We start from the raw sequence: 14,807 nt of genomic DNA on the forward strand, positions 1-14,807 counted from the left end.
GCCAGAGACTGCAGAGTGGCCAACTTCATCCACAGGCCACCATCGAAAGGCACTTACAGTGCCTTCAAAGAGCTATTAACCGAGACCTTTGGGCTCTCGGGCGAAAGAGAGGGGCACGGCTGCTTCACCTGGATGGACTAGGGGACAGATCCCCGTCAGCACTCATGAATGAGATGCCTTGAAAAAATTTGGTTGAATGAGGATTGTAGAAGCTGCTGCTGCTGGAGAGGTTACGCTCAAAGAAGAGACACATATTGTGCTGGCGGTTCTGCTTTTAAAGGGCTCAGAAGCACATCTCTGATGGTGGCATTATGATCCGCTTCCTGGGATTGGTTGTTTGGAGCTATCTGGGGAGCAGCCAATCAGTGAGCCCCTCTCTTCCCTAGCTTCACCCAATTGGCTGCTGCTGGCCAGCTAATCGGAATGGAGCGCTGCAGCCACATGCTGCTGAATCAGGCCCTGACTTCGAAGAGCGTAGCCTGTCTTGGCCGGCTGTGTAGGCCGCGGGCTCCCAGTGCTGGGTCGTCGCTTTGGGCATGGCGCGTTCAGCGGCCCACTACACGACCCCCCCTAGAATCGGCGCTAGATGAGGCCTTCTGCTTGGGAAGACTGCCCCTTCAGCATGGGAAAGGGACATGGATCAAGTGGTCAGAGTCAAAGAATGCCGGCTTGAGCAAGTCCAGGGTGTCATTTCTCCCCCCCAGTATCCAAAAGAAATGTTGACCCATTGTGCCATATAACTTTGTATGGGCCTTTGTAAGGTCTCTGTAGTGGGGAGGTCTGTGTGCCCAGCGTCTGACAAAAACATATTTACAAGTCTCAAGTTCTTTTAGTATGAATGTTGTCCGGCTTTGGCTGTGTCTGGGCGAGTGTGCCCAAGCAGTCCCACAGGCAGGACAAGGCAGCCGCAGGGAAATCGTGCCCAGTGTCTTTGATGGCCAGGAATTCCTTAACAACCAGTCTAGAATATGGGGGACAGGATATCTGTCCTGCATGGTGGCTTCATTTAGTTGGCAGTAGTTCTCGCATGGTCTCCAACCCCCTGATGCCTTAGGGACTATGTGGAGGGGGGAGGCCCAGGGGCTGTTGGAGCGGCAAACAATGCCGAGTTCCTCCATTTTAAAAAAACTCCTCCTTGGTGAGGTTAAGTTTATCTGGCAGGAGGCAGTGCACTCTGACATGAAGTGAGGATGTAAAGCTCAGTGGAGTAAAAGTGTGGCATCGCGATGGAGGGGGACTTGGCTAGAACCTTGGCAAACTCATTGCTTGGATTTGCCACCGAGTGTAGGTGGGGAGCAGTCAGTTTGGTGCCTTCAGTGCAAGGGTCTGAAAGGTCTTTGCGTGTACTAGCCAGCAACCCCTGACATCGACTAGGAAGGTGTTGGCCTTCAGGAAGTCTGCCCCGAGGGGAGGCTGGTGGACATCTGCTAAGACATATTGCCAAGTTAAGCGGTGGTTGCTGAAATGGAGGGGGATAGAACAGGTGCCATAAGTCTGTATTGAAGAGTTATTAGCAGCCCATAACCTGCACTTTGCCTTCCGGTGGTGTGCGTTGGAGGTGGGGGGGCGGGGGAGGACACTGACCTCAGCCCTGGTGTCGACCAGGAAGTGTTGGCCTGACGCTTTATCCCAGGCATGGAGATGACTGTTGTGTAGGCCAGCCACAGCAGCCACCAACAACAGCTGGCAGTGGCGTTTCCCGGGAACCTGTAGAGTGATTGGCATTGGCGGGCCTCAGCACCCATTGCTGATGGTAGAAGCAATAAGGCTCACTGGAGTTTGCAGGCTTGGAGGAAGACTTGCTAGGCGGTCTGTTGAGCAGCCTCCTGGTAGGCCAATGTTGATGAGATGAGGCCACGTGATCTAATGAAATGCAAACGTCCCTTTTTGCGCCCAGAACAGGTCAGCTCTGGTGGCTACCTTTCTGGGATCCACAAAGTCCTCTTCAGCTATGAGTAGCCTGATGTCCTTGGGTAACCTCTCCAGGAAAATTTGCTCAAATAGAGCACAAGGGATATGGCCATCATTCAAGTCTTCCCTTGTTGTCTGTTGTTGTTTAAATACTGTTACAAGTGATTTGCTGTTGCTTTTTGTCTGTTTTAATAAATGATCGGTTATTCAAAATAGGCCCGGTCCCAACCATTTTGGATAATCGGAGTAGTATTGTATCTTTATCTCATAAAGAAATTTGTGTGACTTGCTGAGTTTCTCCAACATCTTCGCTTAAATTTTTAAAGCTTCCAATTTACATGCTTAATTATTAAAAGAAAAATATAAATATGTATCGAGAACTAGATGAACAGACTCCATGTAATCTACAGATGCTTTTAGATCTTTGTATGCACTCAAGACACTAATGATCAAGTGTTTTATTTAGATTTCACTCATTAGTTTTCACTTTACAAAGCCTGCTGAAAGATGCATTTAACATGGTGGCAAAGACTCTAAAGTATTTTGCGTCAAACTCAATGGTATTTTCAGAGAATTTCTGGTTTAGTTGCAATTTTTAAAAAATTGCATAATCTAACACTTTTTCCTTCCATTGTCTTCAAGGCATGTTCCAAAGTGTACATTCTGAATACTAAATGCTTACCAGCTTTCCATCTCTGCTGCGACTTCAATGCATATGCGTCACATTCATCCCTGGTTATTTCATACTGTTCAGCGAGATTTTCTGCTGTAAGACCCATGGGAGTTTTAATGTGGAAGTCAGTCAGTCCAGCCCATAATGTGTCCTCCATCTGCAGTGAAATTAGTTTAAATTCATTTCATGAAACAGTTCGATTTAAAGCATATCTATGGAGGGAAATAGGTGAACACAATTTTCTGTCCTATAGTCTTTGGAACTTATTGTTGATCACCAGAAAGTTAGTTGTAGGATTAAACACTGAATATCTATCTCAACCATGCCTAAAGATTTTGGAATACTGCTTTCTCCTTCTGAATCAAGACCTTGGATGAAATTTTCCAATCTGATAGCAGTACTGCATTTTTGACCATCTACGAGGCCCAAGCAAGGATATGGTGAAATATTTTCCACAACTTAGTCTGATGAGGCTTGATCGTTACTGGAATAAAACAGCCTGGGGCGTGGCAAGATGGCATACTGGAAAGACGTGTGGTTCCACTTTCCCCCAGTTAGATTTCTAAATACCCGAATAAAAAATTTGTAAAAGTAGTTTAAAATATTATTTACAGACTTTGGAATATTGGAGGATTGCAATGGCTGCAAACATGAAAAAATCAAAAGCTCAATTGCAAAAGAAATTACCTTGCAAAAGTGTTGAAGAACTGAGGCCTACTTACCAAATTGAAGCCACGGATTCGTTGACTGGAGTCCCCAAACCTCAGAGGACTCAGGCTCAGTTGAGTATTACGCCGGCGCCGATCGCGCAATTGCAAGATGGCGCCGGCTCAGTGACGGGCTCGGCCAAGCCTGACTCGCGCCCCCGTGAGTCCAGGGTCGCTGGCAGCTTGGCCTAGCAAAGACAGACCTGCGAGCCCGCAATACTGCCTAGTGGTCGGTGACTTTGCCGGGCATGCGTGGAGCGTTGTGGGTCCGGGAATTACTGGACAGGGTGTGGGCTGTGGTGGAGCCCGAACAGCGGCGGGCTGATGAGGTTGGCAAGCTGTCTACGGGCGTCCAGACCAGCAGCCACACTGGAAGAGACCTATGATGTTAGAGGAGGAAGAAAGATCAACATTACAGGAACTTACGCAGGAAGAAATGGGGACTGAGACCAGAGAAGGTAGGCCTCAAAGGGAGGTGACGGAACCTGGACTGGATTCTGTGTTCACAATTTTGGAAGGGATTGCTCATCAAATGGAAAAATACGTCAATAGATGTCTACTCAGATGACTCAAGGATTTATGGAAGTGAAAACGAAAATGACTACTATATGTGAAGAAATGACTTGTATGAAGCAAGACATTAATGTTGTTAAAAGTGATGTTAGTAGATGTATAAAATCAGTTGCCACTGTACAAGATAATTTTAAAAAGATTGAAGAAGCTCTTTTTGAATGTAAGAACCAAGTGGCGTGTAATAGAGAAAAAATGGAAAAAGTGGAGGATTCGTTCGTGGATTGGGGGATCCAGAAGGAATTATTTTTTAGGAATCGGATTCCTGAGGTGTTGGGCAAGGAATTTTTTTCCAGATGGTCTGGAGTTAGATTGAGCACATAGAGCACTAAGGAAGAAACTGTTTCCAGGCCAACCACCACGAGCAGTTTTGATTCGCTGTTTGAAATACCAGGACAGAGAAATGATACTATGAACGGTGGTGCAGAAAGCACAACAGAATCAGGCTCCAATGATGGTCCAGAATAATAGGGGTTTTTTAATGCAAATTTGAGTCAAGAAATTATTAGAAGGTGCGAGAATTTAATTCAGCTAAAGAAGTATTGTGGCGAAAGGGATATAAATTTGCCTTTCGTTATCCGGCCATGTTGAAAGTTTTTTTTTTAATGGGAACTTTCAATCTCAATTCTTTGAAAATGTTCATGATGATTCATTGCCAGATTTACGAGGAAATGGACGATCGTCATCAATGTCACCTAAGAGGAGGGTAAATGGCAATGAAAATGGGAAGAATGGAAAAAATGGAAAGAATGAAAGCTGAATTGACACAAAGTCTTCTTGATATTGAAGATCCGGAACAATCATTGGGACTGGAAACATTGGGTTGATTATTTTTGTTTCAGTACTTTGTGAAAGCCTGACTGGAGGGGTGGATGACACTGACACCTTCAGTCATCTGCCTCTAGTGGGGTTTACCACACTCAGATTTTTAGGGAGCTACTACTTTTTAGTAGTTTGTTTTGGCGATTGTTAGTTTTTTTCCCCCTTTTTTTGAATATTTACATAAGAGGGGGTTAGAATATTAAGGGAATTAGAGGGGAGCATTATTTTATAGTATTAGATTAAGGTATGTCTAATTTGAATTTTGCAACTTTTAATATTCAGGGTTTGAATAACCCAATTAAGCATAAATGAGATTTGGCTTATATAAGAAAAATGAAAGTTGATATTACTTTTTTGCAAGAAACACATTTGACTGAAAAAGAACATTTGAAATTGAAATTTGACTGAAAAAGAACATTTGAAATTGAAGAGAGAGTGGGTTGGTCATGTATTTTCTTCTTCTTTTAATTCTAAAGCAAAGGGTGTAGTGGTTTTAATTCATAAGAAATTACCATTTGAATTGGAATCATTTGAAGGAAATGCTGGGAGGGTTCTGATGGTTAATTGTAAATTTTTTGCTGAATTGTGGACTTTGTTAAATATTTATGCACCTAATGTAAATGATGAACAGTTTATGTTGGAGGTCTTTTTATTGCTTAATCAGGCCAATAATAATATTTTGGTTGGGGGAGATTTTAATTGTGTTTTGGATCCTTTATTGGATAGATCTCTGAAAAGCATAAGGAAATCAAAGGCGACAACACAAATAGGAGTTTTGATGAAGGATTTGAATCTGGTTGATGTTTGGAGGAGAGTAAACCCTACAGAGAAAGACTTTTCCTTTTATTCCTCTAGACATGATTCCTTTTCTCGCATAGATTTTCTTTTGGTTTCAGCACATCTACAAAGTAGAGTATTACAGGTTGAGTATAAAAGTTGGGTTATATCGGATCATTCTATGTTATTTTTTTCCTGTGTAGGTTCAGAAATAGTACAATCGTCTTACAGATGGAGGTTTAATACCATGCTATTGAAGAAACCAGAGTTTATTACTTTTGTTAAGGAGAAGATTACTTTGTTTTTGGCTGAAAATGTCAATTCAATACATAGTAATTTTGTATTGTGGGATGCTTTGAAAGCATATTTACGAGGGCAAATTATTAGTTATACTACGAAAGTTAAAAAGCAATATGCAGCAGAAAGCTTAATGTTAGAGAAACAAATTGGTGAATTGGAAAAGGAATTTCAGAAAGATGTTACAGAAGATTAAAAAAACTGCTTTAATGAAGTTGAAATTACGTTATACTTTACAAACTTATCAGTATGAGCATCTACTTTATCAATCTAAGCAATGTTATTACGAACTGGGTGAGCGAGCTCATAAGGTATTAGCATGGCAATTAAAAACAGGACAGACATCACAAATTATTAATGCTGTGAAATAGAATTCAATAGTTACCTATAAACCTCAGGAAATTAATGATCAGTTTTATTCATTTTATCAAAAATTATTTACTTCTGAGGGAAAGCAGGACACTGGTTTTTATCGAATCCTATTTATCTAAATTAAATTTACCTGTTTTAGGGGAAGATGAGGTTAAAGAATTGGATGCTCCATTTATGGATTTTGAGATTAAAGAGGCGATACAAGAGATGCCAAATGGAAAGTCGCCAGGAGATGATGGATTTTCTGTTGAATTGTATAAAGTATTTTATGAAGATTTATCCTCTATATTTGGAGATGTGTTGCAGCAAGTAACAGAGGAGCAGTTGTTACCGGAATCTTGTTCAAGTGCTATAATTACTGTGATTCCTAAGAAAGATAGGGACCCATTGAAAGTATCTTTGTATAGACCTATTTCTTTATTAAATGTAGATTATAACATTATAGCGAAGGTGTTAGCGAATAGACTTGCCAAATATTTACCTCAGTTGATACATATAGATCAAACAGGTTTTATTAAAAATAGAAATGCGTCGGATAATATTCTTAGATTGATAACATTAGTCAATGCATTTAGACACACAATGGTGGTTGCGCTGAATGCAGAAAAAGCCTTTGATAAGGTCAAGTGGAACTTTTTGTTTAAAGTGTTAGAGAATTTTAATTTTGGCCCTTATTTTATAGGCTGGATTAAGGCCTTATATACAAATCCAACTGCAAGGGTGGTGACAAATGGTCAAATTTCCTTATCATTTAACTTAACGCGTTCGACTCGACAAGGTTGTCCATTGTCACCAGCCTTATTTGCATTGGCTATTGAACTGTTAGCTCAGACAGAATGATAAGATTAAAGGAATGAAAATTGGGGATGATGAATATAAGATTAATCTATTTGCGGACGATGTGCTGGTATATTTGACAGAACCGGAACAGTCTTTGAAATATTTACAAGATTGTTTGTTAAAATTTGGAGAGCTATCTGGATATAAAGTAAATTGGAATAAGAATGAAATATTACCAGTTGGGGATGGAGATTATTCAGAATATAAAAGTATTATAAAATCGAAGTGGTCAGATAGAATTAAATATTTGGGAGCAGACTACCAGTCTTTATATAAATTGAATTATGTCCCTTTATTAAAAAGGATTAAAATGGATTTGATTAAATGGAAAGATTTGCCGTTAACATTAATTGGTTGAGTGAATTGTGTTAAAATGAATATTTTTCCTCGAATTCAATATTTGTTTCAGTTTATTCCATGTTTACTTTCAAAGGGTTTTTTTTAGGACCTGAATAGGGCAGTGCGGGAGTTTATATGGAAAGGAAAATTAGCCCAAGCAGTTTTACATAAACTTACATGGAAATATGCTTTAGGGGGAATTGCAGTTACCTTACTTTCAAAATTATGATGATGCAGCTCAGTTGAAATTTGTTAATAGATTGATGGATGTGGACAAAGGTGGAAATGGCTTGTATATCTGAAGTTGAGATACATCAGTTTATACTTAAATGGAATGTGGATTTATTGTGGGAATGTAATATGCCGGTATTAAAACATTTGTTAAGGATATGGGTTAAAAGAAACAGGGTTTTAGGATCAAAGGGTAAATTACCAATTCAAACCCCATTATATCATAACCAGCTTATTCCTTTTTCAATGTTTAATAATCATTTAAAGAGATGAAATTCTCAGGGTATAAAGATAATTCAGGACTGTTTTGAAGAAGGCCAATTTCTTTCTTTTATTCAATTGAGGGAGAAATTTGATATATCTGTAAATTCTCTGTTTATGTATTATCAACTGAGCTTTGATAAAAGATAATTATGGTAAAGAGATGAATTTACCCATATTGATGAAATTTGAGTCTTTGATTTCTTCTGTATCTAAGGTTATATTTCAGATATGTACCAATTATTACAGGATAGTCTGGATAAACCGGAATGGGAAAAATCTAGGCTTAAATGGGAAAGTGATTTAACCTATATTTTTTCAGAAGATAATTGGGAGGTTATGTGTTCTGATAGTGAAACTAAAGTGACGAATGTACGTTATGGAATGGTTAATTATAATTTTTTTACATCAGTTATATTTGACTCCAGAGAAATTGAAAAAATATGGACTTAGTAATTCCGATTCTTGTTTTAGATGTGGACTATGTAGTGGAACTTTTTAAACATGCTGTTTGATCTTGTTTTAAAGTACAACCATTTTGGGATGGAATTAGGTTGGTTTTAGAAAGATTATTTACGATTAGATTACCATTAGACCCACAATCTTTTTGTTGGAATATATGGTTTCTTTGAAAGGACTAGGGTTGGATAAATTTTAAATTGAATTTGTATGTCTAGTGTTATCTGTAGCACAAAAATGTGTAGCTTGTACTTGGAAGGATAATGTGGAGGTCAATATAACACGCTGGCATAATGAGTTCAGAAATTGTATTATTATGGAAACAATTACATGTAATCTGCACAATAATTATTTGGTTTTTTTTGTTAAAATGTGGTCTTATTTGGAGTAGATGAACTTAGAAATACTTTGACATTTTCTTTATAATCAAATATTATCTTTATATTTGGCTCCCCTTAAAGGAGGCTGGCTGAAGGGGTAGGAGAGTGGGTGGTTTTTTTTTAATATATACAATTTTTTTTTTCTGTTATGTTTGATTGTAAATTGTCTAAATTATTTTAAATAAAGTTTTTAAAAAAAAGCCCATTTGATATCAAACCCAGTTATTCATCTTCCATGCTATCCACAAAATACCTCAGTTTACTTTGACAATAGGGCAATTAAAATGCCAACCATCAAAGATAACAGCAACAAGACCTCAGGACAACATCTGCTCAAGATTATGTGTCATATTGACTTTGAAATTTCTCATTGCTTCTTGTTGATTAATGGTCAAAATCTTGAAGTTCCTACTTAACACTAAAGTTGGGGCACTAATTACTTTAAAGAGAAGATCCACCAGCTTATAGTCTGGTCTTACAGCACAGAAACAGGTCCAGGTTGTCCATGCCGAATAGTGTGCCCTCTTACTTTACTTTCACTTGCCCATATTAGGCCCATATCTCTCCAAGCCCCTCCCCCTATAAAGTTATCCTTGCATTTTAAAAGGAACCTACAGAATGGACCTGCCTCTACCTCTATCGTAGCTTGTTCCATATACCCACCACACACTTAAAAAAATAAGTATCACCTCTCAAACTCCTACACTCAAAGAAAAACAGGCTCAGTTTTTCCAGTATCTCATGATAACACAACATTCCTGATCCTGGTAACAACTACATAAACCTCTTCTGTACCCTTTCCAACTTATATTCTCCTATAGTTGGATGATCAAAACTACACACAATATTCCATCTTATGCACCATTTCTGATTTCTTAATTTCTGATCATCTCCCTCCCACAGCCTTGAATTTCATTGTTTCCCAACCCTGCCTACCCAGTTTTATCTCCCCCATTGTTTCCTGATGATCCTGCCCCATCAAACTAGTATCATTTTACCATGATTTCATTTTGTCCCCCATGGTCCAGTCACATTTCACAAGTCCTGCATTACTTTACAACTTCCCTGAACTTAACAGCCTCATTTTTTCCATGAACAACCAATTTCTATACACCTCCATCCCCTATACTGAAGGTCTCAAAGCTGTTTCGCCCCTCAGTCATCTCACCGCGCTTTGTCCAAGTCAAAAGGGTGGCCATGGGTAGCAAACAGCATTTTTGTTGGCTATGTGGAGCAGTCCATGCAAGGCAAGGCTCTTCAATTTTTCTACTACATTGATGCTACCTCATGCACCCACGATGAGGTTGTCAACTTCATCCACTTTGCACCCAACTTTCATTCCAACCTGAAATTCACTTGGTCCATCTCTGGCAACTCTCTTTACTTTCTCAATCTCTCTGTCTCCATCTTGGGAGACACTTTCTGCAAACATTTCTACAAACCCACAATACCTCTTCTCATCCTGCCCTCTGTAAGGATTCTATTCCTTTCTCTCTATTCCTCTGCCTCCATTCTCTTTAAAGATTATGGCTTACCCTCTACTTTCATCAACTCAGCCCTTCCCTCATCTCTTTTATTTCCCACAGGGCTTTGGCCCCCTCAACCCTGAGATGCAACAAGATCAGGATGCTTCTTGTCCTCTTCTACCACCCCATCAGCCTCTGCCTCCAACTATCATCCTCCACAATTTCCACCACCTACAACATGATCCCACCACCAGACTACCTTCCACAGGGACCACTTCCTCGTCAACTCAACTGTTCCCTCTAAATGCCCCCTCGGAGCCTACCCTTGTACAGGAAATTCTACATTTGCCTCACACCTCCTCCATCACCTCCATTCCTTCATCTTCCCAGCCTATTTCCTCTCCATGCAGAGAGCTACCCCCTCCCCAGTTTCTCTTCTAAACTCCCACCCATATACACCTCTGACCTCTAGCCTGTGCACTTCCCCCTGCCTATTCCTCTCCATACCTTTTTATTCAGGCACCTGCATGCTTTTTTTCATACCATGATGAAGGCTCAGTCCGAAACATTGGTTATATCCCTTTGCTTCCGATAGGCGCTGTGTGACCTGCTGAGAGTCACCAGCACTTTTCTGTGTTGGACACGATATTCCTAGTGTGGCCTCATGAACATCTTATAACTTCAACATGACTTTCCAAATGCTCTCTTAACTACTCCTTCTACCTGTGCTGTCATCTTTAAAAAGCAATGTACCTGTGCCCCCATGTCCCTCTGCTCCATAACTCTAAAGGTCACTGGCCATTAACAGAATGTCCTAACACTCCTCAGAGTTGAAATATATCTGCCATTCCTTAGCCAGTCCCCCTTTTGATCTGGATCCCATTGCAAATCCAGGTAACCTTCTTCACTGTTCACTGTAGCACACATTTTCACCTTGTAACAACCATCCAAATCCACATCATTTGTACATATTACAATAAGCAAAAGTCCTAGCACCATATTCTGAGGCACTCCTCTAGTCGCAGTTTTCTAGTCTGAAAAACTGCTCTCTACAAACACACTCTGATTCTCATCACCTCCCCAATTGGTTAGCCAGTTGGCCTCTCAACCCATGTGCCCAACCTATCATTGCAACCTACCAAATGCTTTATTAAAATCCATATAAATAACATCAACTCCCTTGTCCTCATCTACCTTCCTTGTCACCCCATTAAAAAATTCCATTAAGTTCATGAGACAAGGTTTCCAATACACAGATGTATGCTAATCTAACATCTCTTCATTAGTGAAGCAGACCTGACCTTGGTTGCTTTTAGTTATCTCCCTCACATCCCACTCCTGCTTATCCTGCACCACAGTGAACATATTCACAAAATATTCATTTAAGATCCTCCTCATCTCCTCTGGGGATTCACATAGTCACCTATCCTGACCCCAAGTGGTCCTATTCTTTCTGTGTGAGGATTTTGTTCTTAATATACACTAAATATTTTTGGATTCTCCCTTGCACTGTCTCCCAAAGCCATCTCAATACCTTTTCTAGCCCTCTTTATTTTTCTCTTCACTATGCTCCTACACTCCTCAAGGAATTGCCTTGAACCTCTCTGCCTATATTTGATATATGCATTCTTCTTCTTTCTGATCTGTACCTCTACATCTCTTGTTAACCTGTGTTTCTTAACCTTGCTGTTCCTGCCTTTTACCCACTGGGAACCTATTCATCCTGGACCTTTCCCTATCACACTTAAATGCTTCTCATTTGGCAATTCTGCTCTTCCTCTCTAAAATTTGCATCTAGTCAAATACTGCCAACTCCTGTCTAACCGTGTCAAAATCAACCTTGCTCCAATTTAGGATTCCAACTAAAACCCTAAATTCTAAGACCAGCGCTATCCTTTCCCATAATTAACTTAAAGCTAAAGTCACTGGTTCCAAAGTGTTCCTCTACAGATACATCAGTTACCTAAACAGCTTCATTCCTTAGTACAAACTCTTTTAGGTTTTTCCAGATCTTACTGCAGATGGTTCTCCTCCATATATTAAACAAAGTTCACCCCACCCATTCCCTAAAATATTGACATCCCCTGTTAATGCTGCCCAAGTTGTAATTACCTGCAACAACAACTCTGGTCTTTTGTCTATAGACATCAGTAATCTCTACATATTTGATCCCCGAGCTCCCAGGGACTGTTTTGCATCCCATAGTATATACCCATCAAAGTAACTATTTATTTTTAATTCCTGATTTCCATCCACATTGCCTCACATGATAATTCTCTGGCTCAATTCTCTCTAAAGATTACTGTGATATCCTTTTTGACTAATATTGCAATCCTCTGCACCTCTCTTCCCTCAGTTCCTATCACATCTGTAAAGACGGTACCCTGGAATATTGAGCTGCCAGTCCTCCTTCAAACATGTCTCAGTTCTGGCTACATTATTCAATTGTTCTTCCCAATCCACACCCTAAACTTTTCTGCCTTTTCTATCATGATTCTTGCATTAAAATAAACAAAATAAAGTTTATTCCTCTTACTATAATGCTTGTCCACCACTATCCTGCTCTGGTAATGCATATCCTTTGCCATCGTCACTATCTTTAGCTTTTTCCAGTCACTCTCTCTCCGGTCTTGGACCCTAGCCCCCGACCAGTCTAGTTTAATGACCCCAGGTAAATCTAGCAAATCTCCTCACCAGAATATTGGTTCCCCTCCAGTTCAGATATAACTCATTTCTCTTGTACAGGTCATCTCTGCCACACAAGAGTTACAAATCTGAAACCCTCCTTTCTGCACCAACTGTTCAGCCACATGTTCATGTGCTCTATCCTCCTATTTCTACCCTCACTGGCACCCGGCCCTGGTAGTAATCAAGAGGTAATCACCCTGGTGGTCCTACTTTTTAAACCTACATCCTAATTCCCCATATTTGTTTTGCAAGATCTCATCTCATTTCTTATCTATGTAATTGGTATCAAAGTGCAACTTCTGGCTGCTTGCCCTCCCCTTTAAGAATGCTGTGGACTTGATCTAAGATGATCTAAGTCCCATGCCCTTCAGAGCATCAAAGTTCGACTGTGCCAGAAGCAGTACGTCATCTCCACTGATACTCAACTAAACTATATACTTGTTACTGAGGACAATGGCCACAGGAGTCCTGACCTATCAGTCTACACCCTTGACCTTTTCCTTCTCCCAGGCATCAAGGATAGATTTGTTATAATAAACATCCTCAAACACAAATAAGAAAAGGGTAAATGTACCTGTAAATATGCTTTGGATTATAAAATAGCCTTTTGGTGATAAAATACATGCACCAAATGATGAGTTTCTATTATTACAACTTTTATGCTTATTGAGAGACTTTTAAGATATCAGATTTCATTTAGACACATTAATTTTGAATTTAAATCCTCCTGTTCCGGAACCTACAGCATTAGGTAAGAAGATTTTAATGATACCAATAATTGTGGAACAACATTTTATTTTTACCCATGCAATAAAGAATAGTTAATCATCAGTTCAACTACCATTAATGATAATTAAAGTACATTTTACCTTGATATCAATTCCGAGCTTTGTGCCAAATCTAATATTTCGGACTGCATAGGGAGCTTGGCTCATATTTTCTGATCCTCCGCAAAGTACAATCTCAGATTCTCTGAGGCAAATTTCCTGCAGCATAATGTTTTATGTTAAACACATACCATTCAGAATTTGAATTAATTTATACAAAAATTATACACAGAGAATTGTTACCATCAAAAATAAAAGTGAATTTGTTAAAAATATCATTTTATTTTATTCTATTACTTAGAGACCTACATCAGGAAAAGGCAGAGATGTAGAGGCTCCACATGGGATGTAATTGGGGAAAAGGGTTTTGAGGTTTTCTACTCTCCACTTCCATAACCCCACAGAACTTCTTTGCATGAAAATAAATCATAAGAATGTGCTATTTGCCATCAGTGCTTCAAAATGCTATCTTAAAATAGTCACTTAAAATAATCTTTGGCATATTTAAGAATGCTAATGTAATCACAAAAAAAAAACACTAGAGTTATCAGATTCTATAAAAACAATAAAATGCCCTGAAACAGTACTTTAGGATTAAGAGACCAGTAGTAAGTCAAATAAGGGGATATTTATGTTGTGAGCAGATTAGACCCAGGATGGTAAATATAAAACATACCTTAAAAAATTAAATTGTAAGTTGCACAGAATTTATAACATGCTAAGTTATTTAATAGTATGATGTCTGTAAAAGGAAGAAAGATAATCAGATGAAGGATCATGAGTTGATGTTGAGCATAGCTCCAGCTAAAAGTTGTTGGGGGTGAAAGGATTGTTTTTATTTTGTATTACGCCACACATTCTCCAATTTGTTTTCACTTCCACTATTTTTTGAACCTGGGAATTTATGATCCCATCTAATTGATTTACAGTACAAGTAATTGCCTGATGACTATTATCAGGTCAGTTTGCTAATGTCAAGGAAACAGTCTTCAGATCAAAGAGATCCTGGGTATGTATATGTATATATCTTACAACTACCCAGCACAGTTTGTTCAATTGTCTTGATTCCAAGTTGATTATTTTATTTTGAAATGAAAAACAATAACTCAGATTCAGCCTGACATTCCACATGGTTCTGTCTATGTGGATGATTCCCCCTGGCATTTCGCTTTCCTTCATATGCCATA

General features: G+C 39.3%; 1 protein-coding gene across 1 annotated transcript in view; it reads right to left on the reverse strand.

Moving 5' to 3' along the window:
• acaa2 (acetyl-CoA acyltransferase 2) overlaps nucleotides 1–14,807 on the reverse strand; it is a 60,103-nt gene that overhangs the window by 16,247 nt on the left and 29,049 nt on the right. The window contains exons 4-5 of the mRNA XM_069923883.1: nucleotides 13,663–13,779; nucleotides 2,594–2,741 (exon numbers count right to left, since the gene is read on the reverse strand). Of these exons, the coding sequence (XP_069779984.1) occupies nucleotides 2,594–2,741; nucleotides 13,663–13,779 (265 nt within the window). The remainder of the gene's footprint in view (nucleotides 1–2,593; nucleotides 2,742–13,662; nucleotides 13,780–14,807) is intronic.

Source organism: Narcine bancroftii, chromosome 3 (genome assembly GCF_036971445.1).
Source record: "Narcine bancroftii isolate sNarBan1 chromosome 3, sNarBan1.hap1, whole genome shotgun sequence".
Taxonomy (NCBI): Eukaryota; Metazoa; Chordata; class Chondrichthyes; order Torpediniformes; family Narcinidae; genus Narcine; species Narcine bancroftii.